At 34.6% G+C, this 17,978-nt stretch overlaps 3 protein-coding genes across 5 annotated transcripts; 1 reads left to right on the forward strand and 2 right to left on the reverse strand.

Annotated features, from left to right (window-relative positions):
- Window positions 1–367: 367 nt before the first annotated feature.
- LOC116343892 (metal transporter CNNM2) lies at window positions 368–13,496 on the reverse strand. 3 transcript variants are annotated; one of them, XM_031772197.1, is made up of 12 exons: window positions 13,282–13,496; window positions 10,696–11,406; window positions 4,935–5,349; window positions 4,540–4,722; window positions 4,227–4,442; window positions 3,943–4,116; window positions 2,486–2,920; window positions 2,186–2,402; window positions 1,849–2,115; window positions 1,571–1,788; window positions 1,398–1,508; window positions 368–1,333 (listed from the first exon to the last, which is right to left on the reverse strand). In XM_031772197.1, exons 2-12 carry the CDS (start codon window positions 11,172–11,174, stop codon window positions 1,184–1,186), a joined length of 2,865 nt encoding a protein of 954 aa, XP_031628057.1. In that variant the 5' UTR covers window positions 11,175–11,406; window positions 13,282–13,496; the 3' UTR covers window positions 368–1,183. The 3 variants fall into 3 exon arrangements, with proteins under 3 accessions (XP_031628057.1, XP_031628058.1, XP_031628059.1); XM_031772198.1 differs by having other exon boundaries at window positions 10,696–11,390; window positions 13,258–13,496; XM_031772199.1 differs by lacking the exons at window positions 10,696–11,406; window positions 13,282–13,496 and adding an exon at window positions 5,509–5,806.
- A 674-nt stretch (window positions 13,497–14,170) lies between these two features.
- On the forward strand, window positions 14,171–17,896 carry LOC116343769 (U4/U6 small nuclear ribonucleoprotein Prp4). Its single transcript, XM_031771992.1, has 6 exons — window positions 14,171–14,558; window positions 14,648–14,827; window positions 14,912–15,128; window positions 15,194–15,856; window positions 15,925–16,053; window positions 17,638–17,896. Exons 1-6 carry the CDS (start codon window positions 14,323–14,325, stop codon window positions 17,782–17,784), a joined length of 1,572 nt encoding a protein of 523 aa, XP_031627852.1. The 5' UTR covers window positions 14,171–14,322; the 3' UTR covers window positions 17,785–17,896.
- LOC116343771 (uncharacterized G-patch domain protein DDB_G0278987) lies at window positions 16,073–17,720 on the reverse strand. Its single transcript, XM_031771994.1, has 2 exons — window positions 16,646–17,720; window positions 16,073–16,573 (listed from the first exon to the last, which is right to left on the reverse strand). Exons 1-2 carry the CDS (start codon window positions 17,399–17,401, stop codon window positions 16,166–16,168), a joined length of 1,164 nt encoding a protein of 387 aa, XP_031627854.1. The 5' UTR covers window positions 17,402–17,720; the 3' UTR covers window positions 16,073–16,165.
- Window positions 17,897–17,978: the final 82 nt, after the last annotated feature.

The following is a 17,978-nucleotide window of genomic DNA, read 5'->3' on the forward strand; positions in this document are numbered from 1 at the left end:
AACTGAATTCTACGCGCCTTACCCACATGGTTATAAAGCCAACGCTTCGATGATATTTTGTGAACTTTGGTGCGATGAAATACATTGTTTGGCCCACCCTAGTGCAATTGATCTTACGTACATATATTTTGCTGCGGTCTAGACTACTTTTTGGCGTTTTATGTGATTTGATTTTGAATCGATTCATTTGTATGGAAAATTGTCGAAACGAATGGTTGGACGTTTTAAATACTATCAGCCGGCAAAAACTGTGATAGATTTCATACAATAAAATGTCCAGTTTTTAACGCCATTCATCAATCAAGTCTAAGTATAAAGGAAAGACGATCTGAAAAATGAATAAATAAAAAACTTCATTTTTCTCAAGTTGATAGAATAATTTGTACGTGTATTTTTGCTCTGTTCCGTCCACATCATTTCTATTCCCTTGGATTTCTTATTCATTCAATTTACATACAACAATGGAATTGTCATTTAAGTATCTAGATTATCATCTAATTATTTGTCTGCGGGTCGATTCAACGTGCCATTCCATCATTTATAATCTCTCTTTTCCATATTATGGGATTGACTTTTATACGAAAATTTCATAAATCTTCTCTACATTTCTTTTTGTATGTACAAAGGATGTGGCTAAATTAAAATCTAAAAGGTATCATCAATAAATTATGAATCCGTTTTGAATATATATACGGTCGGACTCGCTACAAATACAACTTCTCTGCATGACGGGCATTAGATATCATAAATACTATTTTTAATTTCTTTTTTTTTAACAATTTATATTATTTTTAAATTATATTAATTTGTGAGGTTTTAATCCTCAAAAATTCACTTATCATTTTTCTAAATAGAAAAAAGGGAGAAGAATTAAGTACAGTTCGAAATAAATATAACAATTGACTATATTTCCTCGTTCATTCGCGCATTGAGTGGATACCGCGTGGAGGCTTTTTTGGCACCAATTATATAAACAATTTCTTACGATTTCATCGTAAATTAGCGTAATTCTAACAGGTTAGCTTGCGTCATCGTCCCTTTTTCCAGCACAACAAATTTCATTGTATCAATGAGGCGCGTAGCTCAAAAGCGGTGCTTATCTTTGGGTTCATTTTTTCTGAGGTTCATTTCTTTGTAGCAGTAGGATAAAAAGGGTTTCTTTTTTTATGCGAAATTATGATTTTTAAGTTTGGGGTGCTAGAAGAGCGTCGGTTTCGCGTGATTCTTTTTCGGGAGTATGAAATTGAATTGATTGATTTTCGGGAATAAAAGAAACGGCTGGCGTAGAGGCACGCTGATCATTTAATGACGTAGGCCCATTCGAGGTGTGTTCCTGTTTTCAAATTAAAAATTCCATTATTTTTCAGAGAAAATTTAGCAAATCAATAAGTATTTACCACATTGATCGCGGTTGGAGACGCTGATTTACTGGCACGAGGACTTAATGCATTCAAATTGGTTGTATGAGCGCTCACACTGCGATCGTCTTCGTCGAGTGAATGCAGGAGCTTAAAAATCAAAATCAATGTTGATGATAAAAAGTGGCTAATTAAAAATTAAAATTGATTACCTTTTCAACTTCATAATCGATTGGTTCATTCGAATCGCCTCCATATCTTTTCGATTTTTCCATAAGCGTAGCACGTTTAGCAGCCAAATAAAGTGTACGTTTGATGGCTATGTAAATTACATCAGAAATGGCCTTGACTGAGTAGTCAGGCACGAACGTTTGATTCATAACGGCATCCAAATTAAGTGACTGCAAAGATCCTTGTTGTGGCGATTCAGCTGAATAAACAAATTGAATAAATAAGATGATAAACTTCGGAAGAAAGATCGCATACTTACCAACGCCAACACTTTGTACTAAAGCTTGTGTCCCAAAGTATGTGAATGGGCCACATTCAAATAGCAAATGTTCCTGTCCAACAGTCACTTCAACTCTTCCCTCCAAAATCAAAACAAAATAATCGGCCGGTTTTCCCTGTTCATAAATCAACAGCGACAGATTATCCTTTTCCTTTGCCTTAATTTTAATATGATGAATAACATCTTGGGTCAATATACGACGTAAAATTGTCTCTGACACACAATCATTTTTAAAGGCATCAACAGCTAAAGCATAATGAATGATTTCAAATTAATACCGTGCCATTCTGCACATCATTTTATTTAATAGACTCACTTGTGCTGAGATATTGAAAGGTGGCTAGTGTTAGTTGCGGTGATATGTGAATGCGTTGTACGTCACGACGTTCGGCGGCAAACATTGTGAAGTCATGTTTTCGGCTCATAACTTTGCGTTTCTTTTTATTTCGATTATCCGTATAAACATCCGTTTCATCGACAATTTCGGCTTGAATCATCTCTTCGATAACATCTTCGAGTGTCACCAAACCTATCTGTAAACATACAATTTTTACAATAGACGATAAGTCTTTTTTTGAAAAAAAAAAAAAAAAAAAAAAAGAAAAGAAGAATATACCGTTTCATAGTAAGGGTCACCGTCGCCTTCGTTATTGACACGCTGCACAAATGCCATGTGCCCTTGTTGGCCGGCCTTGAATTGCTTGAATATCACATCTAACGTTACATCTTCAAACACATAAAAACATGGATTCTGATAGAATTCGCACAGCGTTCGCAATGGGGTATTGTCATCCGGATCGATTAGTGCCAAATCTTTAATAAACAATAACTTTTGTACATTGTGCCGTAAGCCTTCGTAAACGGGAATTCGTGAGAATCCTGATTTCATGATTTCGGTGACTGTATCAAAATCAAGAATAGCATCAATTGACAGCATGAACGCATCCTCTAAGTGTGTCATCACCTCAAAAACAGTTTTTCTTCGCATTTCTAAAGCACCCGATATAATGTTGACCTCATCTTTGTCAAGGTCGTTCACATCTTTTGTAACCTGTCGAATATTTTAAATTTGGTAACAACATTTTTCTTCGATTGCAGAGAAATACAGATTTTATTTTATCAACAAAAAATATATATACAGATTTTTGGTACGGATCCGTAGACATTTATAAAAAGCAATGAACGATGTTGGTTTTATTTATTGCCAATATTTATTTTTGTCTGTTCGTTTTCTGGTAATGATTATTTTCTTCAAAACAGCTAGATTGATTGGTATCATTATCAGAACGTGAGCACTTTCATCATAACGAATATGATGACGTTGCGACAGCATTGAAAAAAAAAAAGCAAATAAATGTGCGTTGTTTAGGATAAAATTTCGCACATTTGCCCGAATCTTATCCATATCAATCAAACAGACGACTATTTGAACGAACAAAGTCTAAAACATTTTTTATGAAAAATGTTTGTTTTTTCGGAAAAGAATTTCTTTACGAAAAATTCATAATTTCTGATCTGAAAATTCGGCGCTTTGGCAAAAGAACCTTCGACATGAAATATGAGCAACGCATTGGCAATATATATATATATATATATATCGATTGAATGGCTGTCGACATCAAAAAGCGTGAAGAAAAGGCGTTTATCGATCAAACGAAGCTTTTGAAAATGATTGCCATAAATCTGATGTCACTAGTTTTACTGAAGAACCATAAAAATTGAATATATTTGAGTGATTCGTGATTTTCTTTCTATAATTTGAATAGAAACTCAATGTGAATTTTTATTGCGATGAATTCACATATAAAGCCATTGAATATTGCGTGTTTTGATTCTTAATAGAATTTTCATATTTTCCGTGCATATTCAACACATGATTATGGCCAAACAACCAAATCCAAAAATGTTCCCAAACAACCACTTTATTTATAGGTCAAACCACTTACACCCTACTTCCCGCAGTTGTAAATACTAACATAATTATGGCTTGAAACGTTCATTTTGAAACGAACCAAAAGTATTGTATGTTTGTAGAGGGAGGAGGAGGCGAACTTTCTTTTTTCATTTACTTACTCGAACCAATTCCTTGAGACGATCTCTATTGTACACATTGCCAATCTCTTCGCCCAATATGACATCCAATAATTTCGATACTGGGTAAGCCAACGGAGATGTTAAAACCATAAATATTTTGGTAATAACTATTGATTTTGCACCAACCGCCAAACCGTGGCGCGAACAAATTGCCTGTAAATAAATATCATGAGAATTTTTGTTTTTCGAGTGTACTTCGTGGCTAGTTAAATAATGGTGATTGCTTACAGCAGAATGTGTAATAAATGTTCAATTTTCCTTACCTGTGGTGTTATTTCGCCAAAAACAACAATCAACAGTGTTGAACATAACACAGCTACAGGTCCCGATGTTAAACCATCAAGCAATATAGTGAATATATTATTCACAAAAACATTTCCCAATAAAATACTGCAGAGCAAAAAATTGCCATGGTCACGGACAGGCTGAATTTTAGCTGCATATTTTCGCTCTTTTGCATTGCCCGTGTTTCGTAGAATCTGAACAGGACACAAACATAAAAATAAAACATTAAGAGAAGATTTACCAAAATATGATGCTTTTTCAGGAGAAATTCTAGTATTATCACGTTCATACCTTTAATTCCGTTCGGTCTAGCGACATTAAACCCAAATTCAGTCCAGAAAATAGAGCCGAAAAGCATAAACAACAGACTATTATAATGATTGCCAACCATGTGGGTAAAATCAATTCAGTCGCACGCATCGATAGCCAAGCCTCAGTACCTTGATGTATAAACGGTTGAGCTCGATCGATTTTCTGATTTCAAATAATAAAAATATCAATAAATAATTTTTACTGTGCCTGATGAATGTGGGGGAAAATGAATGTTCAGGTGAAAAAATGACCATTGAAAATTCATACCGCAACACGAGTCGCCTTACATTTATACTTTATGTTATTTGATATTATTTGGATTATGTTCTATCTTTTTATGATTATTCTAATTTCATCTAAAAAAATATACAAACCTTTTCTTCTATCGAATCTTCGGCATTTTTTACACAAAAATAATAAGGTGTTGGTTCGGCGCTCGGCACAATAATATCAACAATAGCTGTATATTCCAGCAATCCTTCGCTAGACACTTTGAACTGTCCCGATGCAGGTAATAAACAAGCACCATTACGGTCATTAATTTGTCTAGTAAATGTGACGACAGTGTGGTCGGTGAAGCCACAACCAAATAATCGTAGTCGTGCATTTGTGTGTGTAATAAGTTCCGGAATATTTTCGTCATCGTATTCAATTGTTTTGTCTGTCGATTCTATGCGCATTCCATCGATTCGTATTTCACCTAAACGGCATTTATTGTCACTGCGTACGGTCGTTGGAAAAACTTGTTGATTACGACGATCCCGACTAAATCTATCCACACTCAATAAACTGTAATCGGAAACAAACAAAAATAAAAACAATTTAATTAACAACATGGACGATAAATTTTACAAGCCATTATTTGAGTATATCTAGACAATTTATCCATTATTTTAATCACGTTTAGATTAATCTTATGAATATTTTTTATCATTCGATAAATCTTACTTTTCGTCGCACGCATGGGTTTATATGGAATTTACACTTTTAAATTACACTTATATGGTTATAATATCGGTTGAATCCATTTGATGAGTGTGAGAATGTGCCAATTGTTTTTCAGAAGTTTTGTGCGAAGCAGCCATATTTCTTCCGATTGACGGGGCCGACAAACAAAACGTGCTCAATATGAAATTGCAAGCTTATGGAATTTCACATGTTAACATGCATTATACACGCGAATCACTCGAGTCTTGTATGAATACATTATATAATAGTGGGAACTATAATGGTCGAACTTTGCGATAAACTATGAGAATTCGAGCTTATGCGTGTTTTTTGAGGAAAAATTGCACAGACCATTACCCAATAATTAATGCAGTTATTTGGAATAACTAATAAAAAGCCACTGACCACACAATATCAATTATAATAATTATAATTAGCATGGTTTCAATTTACATTGATCGATATTTAGCAAACGTAAACATTTCACAGACCAAACAAAAGCTGAATAAACATTCTACGAAAATATTTTCTGTAAATACTATTCAGAAGCGAAATGCTTGTAGAAATGCATCTATTTTCGTCTTATCTGTAGTATATATAGGTCTTCTTATTCACTCGTGACTTCGCTATTATAATTGATGCACGTGACATTGGCTCAAGGTTTGATAACTTGGTTTATCACTTCCTTAATATTTACCATTTTTAGTTTGTTCAACCCGAAAAAAGTTTTCTGAAATTCCGAAAAAACATTCTTCAAAGTTTTTCACGTGATTCTAAATCTTACATCGGTGTAATGCAGTAAACAAATAATGCAAACGAACATTATAGAAGCTTTCATTGCCATTTCGTCGTAAATATATGCAAAATTCTTTATTGAATTGATTTAAAGCGTTCAAAGCTGGCAGACAATGTTTCGGCCAAGAACCATGTCTACAACCGACAACTATGAATGTAAACAACACTGATGCCAACGGTTCGTAATCAAACTTTGGAAATAATGTAATTATGAATCGAGATGCACGTGATTTTGAGAGCTTCGTGCATTCGGTTCGTCTAAAACATTCGGTTCAACGAACCAATCGTAATCAATTTCACTTTGGAAGTATTCTGGTGCAAATGTTCACTGCAACGTAAATGTAATTAACGCAATTAACATGTGAATGATGAAGCAAAATGTCTCCTGTTACCTACACATTCATGTTAAAGTTCTTCGGTTTTTATTAATGAAAATGCCATAATTATGATTATACAACACACGCAATGAGCTCATTTAAATTACTATTACGACCGTCACTCACCAATAAACTAGAAGAATTAATCTATTTGCATGGATACGTTTTTAGTGCGGAAATGTGTGTGTGTGTGTGTGTGTGTGTGTGTGTGTGTGTGTTGATAAACACAACGAAAAACTTACATATAGAACAGCTGATTGAGGGGTTATGTGCTTAATTTATAGCACGAAATCTGTTTATATATTAAATAATGGACTGCCAAATGAACTGTTTAAAATGCGGATTGACAGAATTTCAAACGAAGGAATTTTAATTGTTAGGATTTTCTTTTTTGCACGTGTATGCCGCGCTATGATTGATGGATTTGGATTAAAGTTTCCTTGTAAAAAGCTTTCAATTCCGATAACTATTCGTGTTCTCAGAACGGATTTCCTCTCAAACACGGTTTAAGTGTATACGATTTCATTGCGAAAAAAATGCATTAGCAAAATTAGAAACGGCATTATATAAGCGAATTGCAAACAATACTCATGTTCGTCCATTATTATCATGATTCAATTATTGAAATGGATTTTCAGTTTCCAGCGAAAAAAAAATTCAAAGAGCAATTAGCATTATTTTCTCATGTGTAGGTCAAATTTGTCGGATTTCAAGGAATACCTTTGTTTTTAGATTTCTTTTTTTATCTTCGAAATTGAATACATGGAGGTGGTCAAGCTGTCGTTGGCGCATCCCCAACATTTAATTGTGTGGGATTTCTTATTTGCGACCATTTTTCAAGGAATTCAAACTCCATAACTCTTTGACAAACAAAATTTCTTTGTTTTAAAATTTGATTCATTTCAAACTAGATTCTCGACTTTTGATTTGCACAAATTATTATTTATACATTAATTTTGTAAAGTAAATACACAGCTTGCACTTAGACATCATTAAAACGAATCTGTTATTTGGGAAAATGAATTTGGGCATTAGAGCTTATATAAATCGAGACTTGTGTAGGTGGAATTGAGAAAGTCATTTTTTTTGTGTGACGCAAAATATAAGGATTCTATTACGTTGTGAACGACAAAGTGTTCAAAACAAACTCCTCGTCAGAAATTGCGTTTTTTAAATGTTCTTTCTATGTTCCTTTCGTTAAATTTCTTCTCAAACTTCTAGAAGTGCCTGTCTAGTGGGTAGCAAATGTTCAACTCATCAATTTAAATCGAAAGCGGATACAGAAGTCGATCAATTTTTGTTTTAAAAAATGATAAACTACAATGTCTATCAATGTCTATTGCAAATTCGCTAGTTATTTTACCGCATCGAACATAGGTGGAAGGTTCACTTGTCTATCACATTGCTGTCATACCTACGTGATAATATTTAATTTCACAGGTAACGGAAAAAAAATCGATGTACCGAGGGAACGAAGTCTATTTGTTATTTGCCAATATCAAGTTACAGTTTGACAAGCATTAGACTGACAGACTGAAGTTAGGTTTTTATCGACAAAAATAAAATCCAAGTTGATTAGTTAATTATAGTGAAATCAGAATCGATTAAAATGGATCACATCGGTGTCATATGTGCCATTGCGTAATGTTTACACCGAACATTGTACATGACCTGTAATTAGACGAAAGTCAATGGCATACGAAGCTCAAATGACATTTATTTTTAATTAAATATATTTATGGTTTATCACGGTGCTGTATGTGTTGTGCTACGCTTGCATTTTATTTTGGAATAATTTTAAACGAATGCAAAATGTTTACAATGAAAGCGTTAAAATTACGATGCAAATGTAATGCAATTAAAAAAAAAATGTCAGCGACAAGCTTTCGCATTCATCATTCTCATTTCATTTTTCAAAATGCTGGTAATTTGTCAAAATCGTTGTACGCTTGAATAGTTTTACAATGTGTTGAAAGGCAACAAAATCAAGTAAGATAGATGAGAAGGAAATACGATATATTTAAGACGATTAGTTCATTTGTTCCACGTAATCCATTCGTTGATGTTAAACAATGAAAGTGACACTCAACCATGAGTCATTTTGAGAATTCTCGTAGTGTTATTGATTCAGCGGAGCTTCAAGAAGAAAGGTAAGTTGAAAAGTGATTTTATTTTATGTTTCAACCGTCAAGTCCGTGTAAGAAATCCAATTAAAACACGCACTAAAACTGTCCATTCCTTTCAGTCGAATTCATCGTTTTTATTCAATTGGCACACAACCCACATATACAGTCGATTCAATCAGTTAATGTACATTGTAGATCTTCGTTTACAAGGCCGAATGAAGTTATGCATTTTTCACTCATTGCAGTGAAAGAAGAAAAAAACGCTTTATCTATGTTCGTCATTTCAATTCTATTTCATTTTCAATTCAACCAAAACAACAATAACAAAAAAATGAGTAAAATTTATTGAAATTAATACGAAGCGTGTTCTAAATACAAATTTTTAAAATGATTTGGTTGTATTCCTGTACAATGTGAATCAAATTTAAACCGGACTGAATGTATTTTGTTCTTCTTCTTGCATTTATCAAATCACGAACAAAAAGAAACACACACACAGCTGACAGAAAGACCGACAGAATGAATTCAATAAACAAAACAACCATAGATGTACTTGTACACACATTGGTTGCTAAACGAATTTTCAAGCAAAAACCAGCTATTATGTCATTAAATACATGAAACGAAATTGTGAGGATGAAAATAGTGTAGTGTTTTGGTTTAGTGTTTTGGTTTAATAGTGTAGTGTTTTTTAGTGATTTTGATTCACAATAGAAAAGAAAATGATGGTTTGTCGCGTATTTGAATATTTCGTAACCAAATTGAATACGGTCCTATTCAGTGTGGCGAGTACAAAAGATCAATCCCTGTCCCCATGCACATTGTTTAGATCATATTTTTATTGGCCAAATACTGTGTCTCATTCTCACGGACCAACAACAACAACGGCAGCAGCAGCAGCAGCAGCAGCAACGGCAAAACAGCATATTTTTATATTCGTGCTTCATTCGCCTCTATTTCTTTGTTATTGTTGTCGCTACTCTTCTTTAATCGAATAAAATGTCTGCAGTGCACGCATTATTACTGAAATTATCTTTTTTTTATTATTCACAAACAAATTTTGTGTACCAAATAAATAATAGCACAAAATATGCGCCAAACAAATTTTATTTCGGCAAAATGACGGATGAAGAAACCAACTTGTTTACACAAATACAATGATTTTTTTTTCTCGTCGAGCTGGTTGAATCCCTTAGTAGAATGGTATATTGCACAAGAGTTCTGTTTGTAACCTTCCACGTTGAAATATCGTTTGTTCTCATTTTTTTTTTCATTCAATTGTACGAAGTGAATGACTATCGATAAAACAAAAATGAAACTAAAACAAAACTGACTCGCTTCTAAGTGTTTTTGTCTCTAAGATATACCGCTTTATCGTTGAATGACGAAATAGATAAATCGAATACAAATGATTTGTGGTGTCAATTAAGTGAAATGTGTGCAGGTAGTCGTCGTTTGAATGAGAAAAACTGAATGTAAAAACGTATGAACGTAAACGAATTGGTTGACAGAACGCCCACGTTTTGACACATCGTGTTTAACGTACAACCGAATGAACACAAGCAAAGCACCTATAATCATGCGGTGTGCTTAGGTTTTATTGCATTTATATAATGGTTATAATAGAAAATTACACGTTTTTATTGACCGGCAACTGGCATTTTTGTACACAGTCTAGTTTAAACTGGTTTCTGGCAGAGCAACATGGCTCATTAACGTAATCGCATCTTTTGGATTTGATTGAATTTTGTACAAAAACAAATATTTGCCTATTTTTTCTGTGTTTTTGGTAATTTATAAAAAATCATTGGCAAATCGGATGCCTGTGAAAAAAATTGTCTTTAAATAATTTCATCGCTCAGGAACAAGAAAAAAGCGTTGTAACTTACTTTGGAAATTTCGATTGGTCTCCCATGTGTTGATAGAGATGATCATATTTGGTTTTGATGCAAAGATAGGCCGCTGACTGTTGTTTAAAATTGAAATTATCGATTGAAACGATTAAATCGGTCGTGCGATTAATGCTATTTTTCGAAGGTGCGTCGTTTATAATTTGCAAATCTGTTTCGTTGCCCATGCAATTGGTGGCAGAGAGCGTTGCTTTGATTCGAACACCATCTTCAATATCATCGCTGGATAGACCAGATAACTTTAGCAATGGTATTGTCTTATTTCGAATCATACGAAGCGGAAGTAAATGGACGCTAAAATCTTTAAACCATGACTCCTCTACATCATCAAGATTAATATGTCCGGCATTTGATTGTATTAGAAAAAATACCAGAATGGTTAATGTCACCCATGAATTTTTCGTTATACGTTTAGTCCGACTTTCTATGGTGACATTTTCAGAATCACTTAATTCCATATTCACTTCAATGTTGCTGATTTTTTTTTGTACAGTCACACAAGACACAAGTGTGACACAACACTATCAAATAAAAATGTTTTGGTAATAACTGTTTTCACTTTGAACACTAGTCAAATCTCTATGAGCCCGCGATCAAATGGTTTCCAAACAGTTTTTTAGCGGCAAAATCATATCTTTTTCACTTTTAATCAACATATTTAGTATGAGCTGTATCTTCCGAAAAAAAGTACTAGAAAAATTCACATTTTGTACAAAAATATGTAAAAAAAACAATTATTGCATTCTCACACTCAACGGATTAAAATGAAACTTGGCCTATTTTTATTCCTCTCAGAGTCCAATTTTCACGTGATTTTTATTTAACATTTCAAAATTGAATGAAACATCTAGGCTCGACGAAAACTCGCGAAATAATAATGCATTACCGATTCATTTTTGGATTCACACTTAACTGCGTGAAAAAAAATCGTCGCATCCGAATTTATTTTCATATTATCTCGGCCTTGGTTATTACAACGATAATAATTTGCAACTTTTAATATAACTATTATTATTTTCCACTGATGAAAATAAACATTGAGCCGATCACTTGAGTTTTATATGGGCCTCGTTACGCAAATAATGGTGTTAGATGCGCTCAGTTCGGAATGAGCAAATTTTCTATTTTTAATAATTTCCGTCGAAAACCACGTCAACGTGCCGATACATTATTGCTTGAGAAATTGTATTACAACGCTTAAAGCCTGGTATTCCCAATTTCTAAATAAAAACTTGCATCAAACTCACAAACGCACCAGAGACTGCGACAACAAATAATTCGTAAATGCTTCGCACACAACTTGTTCCCCTCTCCTAATGCGAATTCGTAAAAAAAATTCTACTGATAAAATGCTCTATTCACAACGATAATTTCGACATTTGTGTTATATATAACGCAAGCAACGAGCATTGTTGAATGACTGGCACGACTGGTAGTCCACTTGCATATTCGAAGCGTGAGTGTTTTAATTGATGACTTTTTTTCACATTCTTTCTCCCTTTCTTTCGCTCTTGCTGCAATGTCTGTGTTATCAATGACCATTAACGGCCATGTGAAAAACGTTCAAAATAGATGATATAAGCTGGTTTTTATGTATTATTCGGTTTGCATTCTATATAGTCGCAAACTTAATTTACCGAATTGTGAAACGTGATTCAAGTTTTTAATTCAGAAAATGTTATGTTATAAAACAATGTTGTTGTTTATGATATTCTTGTTTGCATAATAATATTAAATCACAAACGTAAGGCAATGTGTCATGAATTGCATTAGGAATGTAGAAGAAGAAGAAAGCAAACAAAAAAGCAAACAAACTTGAAAATAGAATCAAAATATGAAAGAGCATAAAAGGGGAGAAGATTTGCATTTCTGGTACCGTCGTTGATTTGCTTAAAATACTTTAGTACAGTTTCACTGCGATTGTCCTGTTTAAATTTATTGCATGCAATGCACATCAATTCATATTTTTTTATGCACTTAAATTGCTATAAACAGGTTAATAGTGTATACGAAGAATATTATGGCAAACAAGATTCTATGGGTATTCTAAACTGAATATGCACGGCAATGAATAGTAAATGGTAAACGGGGAGAGAAAAATAAAACAGTAGCAACAACAAGCCAGTCGAAGTTGAAAAAAAAACAACTGTATGAGAAGAAACACAAGAGATTGAATTCACTCTCGTTTTCGCTGAACAAATATGATGCGCGATTTGTTATGCGTATTTCACTATAAAGCCTCTGCAGTTTCTCCAGAACTAGATCTGTGCGAGATTGACGATGTATTTTTATGCCTATAATTTACAACAACGTCAACTAATTATCTTTTTATTCTGAAGCAAATGAGCACAGTCATCAGCACACACGGTAAATTGGACATTTGGAAATAATTGAAATTTGGCATTAAAAAAAATAGACCAACTATCATTCCAATGAATGCCATACGAACGAAATGTAACTAGCAAAATAAATAACACTGGACTGCAGCAAAATTTCGAAAATCAATAAACACCAGCACGGAAATTAAGACAAATACTCAACCAAAAACAAATATATTTATTATACACTATTAAGCGCTTTTTTCTCGGCCAAAAGATCCAAGCGACATTTAAAACACTACACACAATTTTTTGAATAAATATCGGATGGTAAAACGGTAGAAAACAAAATCCATTCACGACAAAAACATCGACGAAACAGACTGTGAGCAAAACGATGGTTGTAGCGAACCGTTTGATAACAATTACACTGAATAAGTGACACACGGAGAAAATTCACATTTCCCTTTCGGTTCGATTTTTCGACACAACATGGGACAGTAGCGTTTATGTGTATGTATATGTAAACTGGTGAAAAGTATCCGTTGTGTCAGCGTATGCGTGAATGTGAGCCACTATAAATATAAAGAAAGTAATTGGTTTGGGGTTCACAACATTTCCCAACGACACTCTCTGTGTTTCACATACAACAATATGAGAGCGCGCCTAAATGTGAATGACAAGGGATAGGAAGAAAAAAAAAAACATAGCACAAAACACGCACAATCTCATTCGTCTACTCTCTGCCGTAAAAATACCGATAAATGAAAATACATGGATATCACGCCATTCGTTACTAGGTACATGGTACACACACTGTGTGTGATATGCTCTGGTTGTTTACCAAATATTTGGATAATTCTCTCCTCGTTCGCTTCAAAGCTGCTGGTGTGCTTTACACGAGATGTGCGGTAAAAGTTTGCGCACAACAACCGCAACGTGCGCTTACTCATACACACACACACACACACACACACACACACACACATACACATAAAAGCGAAATGTCATATGTCGCATTGGGATCAAAACAATAATATTTCACATATGAGGTGGTGATGGCGAGATATTGCCCGATGTTAAACTGCATGAATATTTCGTGGTGAGCGCCCAAGAACGCGGCTGTCAATCGAAATTTATTGAGGTTAGACCGAATTGTTTGACAGAAATACGTTTATCCAAACAAACTCCGAAATCATTTGTGATTTTGCGATTTGTTGATTTTGTTTTTGTTTTAACATTTGAATATAAAGTTTGGTTATTTTGTGTTTTTCGTTGAAAAAACAGAATGTCGGACGACGAGGAATTGATTTATAAAAAACCACAAAAAACAATCCATTATGGTACGCTTGATAATAGTGAGTGGCTGAAACAGCAAACGCTCGAAGAAATCCAATCGGACGAAGATGACTATGAACCGGACAGTAAGAAACCAACCACTGCAGCCACCAGCATTGCACCACCGTCCAATTCCGGTGGCAATATTAACATCTCCAATGAGTACTTTGATTTGGAAAATGAAATGTATGTCGCTCTTACTCATTTTTTTTTTCTTGTCGATAAAACTAGACGCTTGAATGGGTTGTATGTCTTTCAATTTCGAATAATTTCAGGGCAAAGGATAAAACGGCATTGCTCGAAGAGTTCGAGCGGAGGCGAAAGGCACGTCTTATCAATGTCAGTACGGATGATGTTGAAGTCAAGAAAAACTTGCGTCAATTAAACGAACCAATCTGTCTGTTTGGAGAAGGACCAGCTGAACGTCGAAGACGATTAAAAGAGCTGCTGGCTAGGTAAATTTATATTAAAACAGAGAAAAAAACATCGTATATAAAATCTCCATTCTCGATCTAATCTAATCGTTATTTTTGTTTTAGTCTGGGCGAAAATGCCATCACTCAAAAAATGGCCGAAGAAGAAGAACGGAAGCAATTGCAACGTGAACAAGAAACAACCTGGTACCATGAAGGACCGGACGCTTTACGTACATCTCGAATTTGGTTAGCTCATTATTCGCTTCCGCGTGCCAGAGAACGATTGGAGCAAGCTAGAGTAGCGCGTGATGTATCGAGTGCAACAAAAGCTGGCCGAATGGTAAGGCTTGACTTTTTCGTTCGATTAATATTTTTTTTTAATACCAATGCGCTCATCCATTTCAGGTTGAATTGCAGAAAAAATTGCAATCGTTAAGTTTAGAGTGCAGTCAGGTGGGTGATACACGACCAATAAGTCAATGTCGATTCAATGATGATTCTACGTTGCTAATGACATCTAGTTGGTCTGGTCTGTGTAAATTATGGAGTGTACCTGATTGCAAGCAATTGTTAACGCTTCGAAGTGATTGCTGGTACACATGCGGCATTGCATTTCGTCCGGGCGTGCATAAAGATGACGATAATATTGTGTCAATGGCATCGAGTTCTTACGACGGTGTCGTTAAATTGTGGTCATTTGGTAGTGAAGAATCGATTGCTGATATTTCTGGCCATGTACCACATCGCGTGGCTCGTGTAGCTTTCCATCCGTCGGGAAGATTTTTAGGCACAACTTGTTATGATCATTCGTGGCGACTGTGGGATTTAGAGCAAAAACAAGAGGTATTACATCAAGAGGGTCACTCAAGAGGTGTTCATAGCATTGCATTCCAAAATGATGGTAGTGTTTGTGTAACCGGCGGTCTTGATTCATTTGGCCGTGTATGGGACCTACGTACTGGTCGCTGCATTATGTTCTTGGAAGGACATTTAGGTGCCATTTATGGAGTTGATTTTTCACCAAACGGTTTTCACATTGCTACCGCCAGCGGAGATAATTCATGCAAGGTAATTTTCAACAATCAATAATAATGGGAAAAATCATGAAATTAAAAAAAAAATCGTTCGTTTAATAGATATGGGATTTGAGACGTCGTCAACCAGTATACACAATCCCAGCACATACGAATTTGATCTCAGATGTGAAATATCAAAAGGACGGTGGCAACTTTTTGGTTACGTCCAGCTATGATTGTTCGGTTAAGGTAAGAAAAACATCATCCATTTTCATTTATATTCTATAAAAAAATATTTATTAACAAAAATTCCTTGAGTCGGACCTAAAGTATAAATGCATAAATTGTCTCAAAAGTCAATTCACTTAAGGAAACTATCAAATAGGTCTTTTTCTATTGATTTAAATGATTTGCTATCGTTTTTTGAGGTCTTCCTTCTCTTTTTTCGCTTCTCTGATTCGTCTTCGCTTTGTGGCTCTCGTTTTATTTGAGATGTTGATGGTAATGGCATTGTTATGTTTAGTCCCACCTTATTTTTTGGACGTTTTAGTTTTGACTTTACTTCAGTGTCTGAATCGGAACTAGTGCTGCTGTCATTACTACTTTCGCTTTCGCTGCTGCTGCTGCTGCTGCTGCTGCTGCTGCTGCTACTGCTGTCTGACGAATTTTTCTCTCTTTTAATCTTTGAAACTGAAACTGGCAAACGAGAATCTTCTTCATCTTCAGAACTTGAATCCGATTCAGATACTTTTTCGGTTTTTATTTTTACCTAATGAAAAAGAAAAACGATTTGGCTTAGTATATTGTTTAAAAGAATGAATACGTTCGTAAAAAAACTTACGTTCGGAAATAAACCAGCAATTAATCCATCATTGGCATTGGCTTCTGATTCAGAATCGCTGCTACTGTCACTGCTTTCTTCGCTGCTGCTCTCTTTTTTCTTATTCATATTTTTCGGTTTCCGCTTATCGTTTTCCTCAGTGCTAATTCCACTATCGCCCCCATTGGCTGTATTTTCGTCATCATCGTCGAATTTCAAGTGTTTTTTCACAGTATCAAGCGTCAGTTTGGCCGTCTCAATAAATTCACCTTCAATGTATGGCATCGCACCACTCAAATCAAACTTTTTAATTCGAAATGAGATTTGTTGATTTATTTCCAATGAATCCCGTACAGCGACCCGATTGAAACGAATCGAAACATTGAACACTCTATAAATAATGACCGCAACATGACCGTGTGAGATGTGTTTCACCGTGCCTTTAATAACAGCCCCAATTCGTGGTTGGAATACATAAAAATTCGCCTTAATATTGATATGATTGATGGGATCATCATCGTATACTGGATACACGCTGCCAAATACTTTGATATTTCGCACTTCCAGCACAATTCCATCCAATTTCATGTCGAATTTTCCGATTTTATCGCGTGATATGATGTTTGTGAGTGTCTCTTGGAAATTGGCAAAACCCCATGGCGGAAAACCGACATGCATGTCACTATTCGTTAGTGTAATGCATGAATTCTTATCACGAACATATCGATCGAGCTCTTGTTTCGTATATTTTACGTATTTCAATTTGGTTTTATTCATTTTGCACTTTTACACGCAAATTTTGACCAACAAAATCACAAATAAATGCCAACTACTTGCAAACATGTGCACCTTTTTCTCATGAACGTTGTCGTTTGACAGTTGTCGTGTTTGATTATTCGGAATTAGTTTGAGGTTAGGTTCGATTTTCTCGCAGTTTGACATTCACATTTACATAACGTATTTTATCCATGAAAATTAAAAATAATACATTTTTTCTTTCGTTTTCTTTCTAGATTTGGTCAAATAAGACATGGCAACCGCTTAAAACACTTCAAGGGCACGATGGCAAAATTATGAGCGTCGATATATCACCCAACTCACAATATATTGTCAGTTCATCATTTGATCGTACATTCAAACTGTGGACACCAGAAAACTAACACTCCAAGTTACATTTCGTTTCTCCTTTATTTTTGAAATACTGTTTTCAAGCATTTTATTTAAGTTTTTCATTTTGAAATAAATTAAAACCTTCAAAAAGTTTATAGAAAATCATGTTTTATTTCTATATTGACACGGATTGGTGTGAAATTTCAAAAAAGCGCTCATTCAATACGTCATTTGCTTGAATGTC

The sequence above is a fragment of the Contarinia nasturtii genome, unplaced genomic scaffold (genome assembly GCF_009176525.2).
Source record: "Contarinia nasturtii isolate CC-2019 unplaced genomic scaffold, AAFC_CNas_1.1 Cnas_scaffold_1037, whole genome shotgun sequence".
NCBI classification, from domain to species: Eukaryota; Metazoa; Arthropoda; class Insecta; order Diptera; family Cecidomyiidae; genus Contarinia; species Contarinia nasturtii.

Coding starts and splice junctions, on each gene's coding strand:
- LOC116343892 (XM_031772197.1), bottom strand. CDS start 11,174: ATGGAATTAAGTGATTCTGAAAATGTCACCATAGAAAGTCGGACTAAA. Junction 2,921..3,942: donor GTCTCAAGGAATTGGTTCGA/GTAAGTAAATGA, acceptor AATATTCGACAG/GTTACAAAAGATGTGAACGA. Junction 1,334..1,397: donor CTCCAACCGCGATCAATGTG/GTAAATACTTAT, acceptor ATTTGAAAACAG/GAACACACCTCGAATGGGCC.
- LOC116343769 (XM_031771992.1), top strand. CDS start 14,323: ATGTCGGACGACGAGGAATTGATTTATAAAAAACCACAAAAAACAATC. Junction 14,828..14,911: donor TTAAAAGAGCTGCTGGCTAG/GTAAATTTATAT, acceptor TTTTTGTTTTAG/TCTGGGCGAAAATGCCATCA. Junction 15,129..15,193: donor CAACAAAAGCTGGCCGAATG/GTAAGGCTTGAC, acceptor CATCCATTTCAG/GTTGAATTGCAGAAAAAATT.
- LOC116343771 (XM_031771994.1), bottom strand. CDS start 17,401: ATGAATAAAACCAAATTGAAATACGTAAAATATACGAAACAAGAGCTC. Junction 16,574..16,645: donor TTGCTGGTTTATTTCCGAAC/GTAAGTTTTTTT, acceptor CTTTTTCATTAG/GTAAAAATAAAAACCGAAAA.